Genomic DNA, 6,000 nt, shown 5'->3' with positions numbered 1-6,000 from the left:
GGCAGCGAGATGCGCATTTGTTGGGGGTAGGAGAGCCTGACTGTAGGCCATATAGCTTTAGAAAGCTGTTGCTCAGAGCCTGTGAGTCACAGGGACCTGTCAGTAGGTGGTATATCCAATATTTAAAAAAACTTGAAACATGGTTTTCCAGCCTGGAGAATGTGCTATGCTGATCTTTTGAAATGTAGGTGAATAAGTATTTCCAAAGCCCACTGGAAGAGCCGGACTGACTGTATTTTATCTGGATTGGTTGTTAATGAAATCTAGAACAAATGCCAAAGACATGAAATAGCTTTGGATGTACCATGGATGTAAGAACCACCTAGCTCTAGAACAAGAGGCCCACCCTCAGGACACACCAAGCCAATCTGGTTTTCAAGCTATCCCCAATGAATATGTATGATGAGATAAATTTGCATGTATATTTTTCACATGCATATTCATGGCATATTGCCTGAAAACTTGACTGGTTAGTTGTGTCCCAGTCCTTGGGTTGAGAATCCTTGCCCTAGAATTAAGCACTGATGCCTTTTCTACACTGGAAAGATCTGTTACGTTCAGTGCAGCTTTGTAACACTTCTGTAGATCTGTATAAAAAAATAAGTAAATACAATAAGAAACGTCAGATGTTTTGTCCCCAAAAGACCATGATCTCTCCTGTTTACACTGGGAAGGCCCCTGCAAAAACAGGGTAGCAGGGCTCTGTATGTGTGGAGGTGTATTTTCAAAGCACTTAGACTTGCATAGTAATTCATGGATCTTTGTAAGTCTGCTTTGAAAATGAGCCCCGTGGAGGGGCATAATCGAACGCGAATGCCCATCTCCATGGGCGTCTATCTCTGAGAACGGGTACGTGAAGGGGCGGGACAGACCGTATTTTCGAAAAAAATGGGCTTCCATCTTTTTTTCGATTATACGGTTTGTGCCGGGCAAATGCATCGGATTTGTGCAGATTTGAGCTGGGTGGTTTCGATTTTCAGTGATAATGGAAACCGAAGGCGCCCAGCTCAAAAACGAACAAATCCAAGGCATTGGGTCGTGGGAGGGGCCAGGATTCATAGTGCACTGGTCCCCCTCACATGCCAGGACACCAACCGGGCACCCTAGGGGGCACTTGTAACAATTAAAAAAAAAAGTTAAATACCTCCCAAGTCCATAGCTCCCTTCCTTTGGGTGCTGAGCCCCCCAACCCCCCCCCCCAAACCCACTGCCCACAACTCTACACAATTACCATAGCACTTATGGCTGAAGGGGGGCACCTAGATGTGGGTTTTGGGGGCGGTTTGGAGCGCTCCCATTTACCACCACAAGTGTAACAGGTAGGGGAGGATGGGCCTGGGTCCACCTGGGTGAAGTCCACTGCACCCACTAACAACTGCTCCAGGGACCTGCATACTGCTGTGATGGAGCTGGGTATGGCATTTGAGGCTGGCATACAGGCTGGAAAAAAAAGTTCTTAAAGTTGTTTTTTTTTTGGTGGGAGGGGGTTAGTGACCACTGGGGGAGTCAGAGGTGGTCATCCCCGATTCCCTCCAGTGGTCATCTGGTCATTTAGGGCACTTTTTTGGGATTTGTTCGTGAAAAAAAAGGGTTCAAAAAAAGTGACCCAAATTTCTTTTTTCAATTATCGGCCGAGGGCACCCATCTCTCCTCAGCCGATAAACACGCCCCAGTCCCGCCTTCACCACGCCTCCGACACTCCCCCGTCAACTTTGCCCGTTTCCACGACAGATTGCAGTGGAAGATGCCCAAAATCTTCTTTCGATTATACCGATTTGGGCACCTTTGCGAGATGGACGCCCATCTCCCGATTTGGGTCGAAATATGGGCGCCCATCACTTTCAAAAATAAGACTGATAGTGTGCTACTAGGAAGAATATACATTTATTATTATGACAAAAATGAGCTAGGGAGATGAAATATATGTGGTTTGTTGTGGCTTTCTTGTTTTATTTGACCTTGATTTCACATGCTGTTTTCTTTCTGCAGCCATGATGAAGTTCAGTCCGTTTGTTACCTCTGACCGTAGCAAGAACCGTAAGAGGCATTTCAATGCACCTTCTCATGTTCGCAGGAAGATTATGTCCTCTCCTTTATCTAAGGAGCTGAGACAGAAATACAATGTCCGTTCTATGCCCATTCGGAAGGATGATTAAGTCCAGGTAGGTGCATTTCATAATGCAGGGTAAGACTAAGCATCCTAGGACGTGCTCGGGGAAGGAGCGATGCCATAACAGATCCTGGTGTAACTAAAGTTTCTTGTACTTTTGTGCTGGAATAGTCTTATTACCAGATAAATAATATTAGAGTTCTTTTATGTGCATGATATAAGTATCAAACTGAAGTTATTGAGAACAGTACACTTGACCTTTGTAATTACTTCATATATAATGCAGTATAATTCATGGACCATCAAATAAAGAGAGCATTGTGAATAAACCAAAGCTAGTGTCACTGCAGTATAAATATCATGTCTATTTTGTTTGAAAAAAAATGGTTGTAAAATCTTTATAGCTGAGTCTTTTATCTGCATTTTAAAAGTATTGGCATTTGTTTGACAAATTGCTTAATATTAACACTTAAAACCCAGCGTAGGAGACAAGTTGTGTTTTAGTCACACTGATAAATATCCAGTCAGTGGTTGTGTTACCACTAATTGTTTAAGAGTATATTACAAGAGTGACATATTGGGTCAGATTAGTAATCCATCAAGCCCGGCATCTTGTCTCCGATAGTGAACAATCTGGGTCACTTAGTGGTAATGGGGAGATGCACACTGTTCACTACTTCAGGAAATGAGCAACAGGGATGCAGGGACAGTGCTGTTACCTGATAAGAAATGCAGTGTGGACATGAGAACAGTGTTAGCAACTGTGGGCTACTCCTCCTCATCACCTCCAGCCTCTGAGCTGCCTTGCTGGTTTCACTGCAGAGAATAGGTTGTGAGACTTTCCACTGGACCTGCTGAAGATGTGGCTATCTGCAGAGATTTCAGGTTTCTCCAGAAGCACAGCTCTGCTGGTACAGGATAAAGCAGTACTGGAAGACTGCTGTCTTGATTTATTTATTTTGTCCACACTATCTGGCACATCAGATAAGACAGCAGAGCACATGAAATGTTGGAGGAAAGAATATTGAACACCTTGTCTTCCCCTCAAAGGACTTAGATGGGAAGAACATTAACTCATCTGTATTGGAGTGGTTTTCAGCTCATGTGTTTGTTGACCTCAGAAGTGGATGAGACATTTTCTTCCCTCTGTCTCACAAAAGTGGTTGTTTGTATGTGCACAGCTGATTGAGGACCATCACTGATTCCGAGTCTTTTTTTTTGTACAGGTCGTTCGGGGACACTGTAAAGGTCAGCAGATCGGCAAAGTAGTCCAGGTGTACAGAAAAAAGTATGTCACCTACATTGAACGGGTACAGCGTGAGAAAGCCAATGGCACCACTGTCCATGTTGGTATTCACCCCAGCAAGGTATGGCAGAGCAAGAGGTGTTACTATTCTGGCATGATAAACATGTCAGATGGGCATCTCTGTGGTTCTTGTACTGAGGCTTCCTTTCATATTACATGCAATAAGCAAACCTCTAGCTCAGTGGTTCTCACCTAGCGTGCCACCAAAAACTTGACAGTACATTTTGTGTTTTCCTTAACAGCCCTGTATGCAGGCAGTTTGGAGATAATTATGGAGAGAGACTTCAAGTACATGACTTGTGGGTTTTAACCAGTCTCTACCGGCCTCATCTGGAAATGTTGCAGGTCTCTGGCCCACCCCTCTCCTCCATCCTAGCAGTGGGCACCATTGCTTCTGTGTTCCCCTTGCACTGTTATTAGCAACAATGAAATGGTACATAGGGTATTTTTATTTTTGCATTCAGCTATGAATTACAGTGTTTAGTGTGTTACCCCTGTGAGCATTTTCTGTCAAGTGTGTCACAACAGAAGAAAGTTTGAGAAGCACTGCTGTTGCTAGAGCCAGTCAGGTGACATTGTTGAAAGGTTTAGTGTTAGAATTTTGGCATTGAGCAGGTAGTTGACATGGCCCATGTGTGCTGTACTAGCAAGCAGAGCTTTTGGAATCTGTTGCTGAAGAGATTTAGATCATATTTTGTGATTGTGCTCTGGTGCTGAGTGGTATGTGAGTAGTGATTGCAGGTGATGCATACAGCAGTTGCCAGATGCTTTGAGTGTCTTAAGACATTTCTTCTTAAACATGCTTCTATAGTATAGGAGAGAATAGAAGATGTAGATTTGCAACCTTAATGGCAGTTTCCTAGATTCTAGCAAATGCAGTTAAGTTTTTTTGGCTTTGCTTTTGAAATTGGTGATTTTCTAACTACCGGATTAAGTTTGTGCTTGCATTATCACTTTAACAAACAACAAGAAGAAAGCACCCTAAATGTACACTGATATGATAAAAGCTGATGTACTCAGTGCCAGCTGATTCTCCTTTCACAGGCCATCGGATAGGTCTGGTTTATGCTGCAGTGTGTTTCTGTAATGTAATTGGATTGTTTTGCAGTGCAACATCCCATGAGTGGATTAACACTAGTTTGTCATCTCCTGTCTTTTCGGTATTGGATTATTCTGCAGATCCTCTGGTTCTGCTCTGCTAATGAACAGAAGCCTGACATGCTGTTTTTTTTTTTTAATTACCCCAGCAGTTAAGCCTTGCTAAAAAGGTTTCCAACTAAGAAGGACATTGTACTGCAGTCAGTTGTAACAGGACAAATACCCTAAAGTTTTGCAGTTGTAGTGAGGTGGTATTTGTGTGTGTTTTAACACAGCAAGTATTAACAGGTTCCCCACTTCTCATAGGCATGTTATATTTAAAAACAAACAAACCTGTGCTGAATCCTTCAAGGAAGGCAAACCAGGCACAGGCAGCTGGCAACAGACAACAAACTGTCCTGTGTCAGGAAGCTAAAACACTAGCAATGCTGCAAATATAGTAATTTAGAAGACAGAATTTCATACACACACTTGCAAGTGTTCAGAGTCTCGGTATACGTCTGATGTCCTTGAACACCGATAAGGGTTGTCTGAAATTTCCAATTCTCCCCTGCTTTAAGGACCCCTGGGTACAATTTGGTTTGTTTCCAGCATAATATCAATATTCAAGTAAACAAAAGGAATTCACTGCAGACTTTGACATACTGGTGTGTGGTTTTAATGTAGGTGTAACATGCACTGTTAATAATAATAGACCTCAGCCCCTTACACAGAGTGCTTGGGAAGGGGGAAGGGAAATGGGACTTGATATCTTTCTGAGGTTTTTGCAACTACATTCAAAGTGGTTTACATACATTCAGGTACTTACTTTGTACCAGGGGCAATGGAGGGTTAAATGACTTGCCCAGAGTCACAAGGAGCTGCAGTGGGAATTGAACTCAGTTCCCCAGGATCAAAGTCCAGTGCACTAACCACTAGGCTACTCCTCCACTTGCTTGGTTTCTCGTTTGTGTAATGGACCAGTGCAGAGGATTCAGAAAAATACAGGATCAAGGATTTTATCTCTGGCACTCATTTGAATGTTAGATTTGCATTCAGGAACAAACAATATTTTCCACTCTAACCACTATTCTAAGTTTGTATTGAGACAGTGGAGGGCGAAGTGACTTGCTCAAGGTCACAAGGAGCTGCAATGGGAGAAGCTCTTCTTTATTGACTGTAATTGAGGTGAGCGTTTGCTTTTCTCTTCTCTTCACTGTAGGTGGTGATCACCAGGCTAAAATTGGACCAGGATCGCAAAAAGATTCTAGAACGCAAAGCCAAATCTCGCCAGTTTGGCAAGGAGAAGGGCAAATACAAGGAGGAAAGCACTGAAAAGATGCAGGAGTAAAGTGGGTTACTGTGCAAAACCAATAAAAAACAAAAGAAACTGTTCATTTTCTACGCAGTTGTGGTTTTTGCTTGTTTTATGTTGTCCTGGATTCACAGTCTGATGCAGTGACTTTATATTGCAACATGTGCTAAATACAGGGAAAAGTAAGTGCCG

The 6,000-nt window shown here is 42.9% G+C and overlaps 1 protein-coding gene across 1 annotated transcript; it reads left to right on the top strand.

Moving 5' to 3' along the window:
- The first annotated feature begins 1,970 nt into the window (after window positions 1-1,970).
- RPL26L1 (ribosomal protein L26 like 1) lies at window positions 1,971-5,897 on the top strand. The gene is given in 3 exon segments (XM_030212314.1): window positions 1,971-2,162; window positions 3,337-3,477; window positions 5,716-5,897. Coding segments are annotated over 3 exon segments (441 nt in total). The 5' UTR covers window positions 1,971-1,991; the 3' UTR covers window positions 5,845-5,897.
- The last annotated feature ends 103 nt before the right edge of the window (window positions 5,898-6,000 follow it).

This window comes from Microcaecilia unicolor, chromosome 8, assembly GCF_901765095.1.
Source record: "Microcaecilia unicolor chromosome 8, aMicUni1.1, whole genome shotgun sequence".
Taxonomy (NCBI): Eukaryota; Metazoa; Chordata; class Amphibia; order Gymnophiona; family Siphonopidae; genus Microcaecilia; species Microcaecilia unicolor.
Note: the sequence above shows the minus strand (reverse complement) of the source record. Positions and strands in the feature narration are given on the sequence as shown.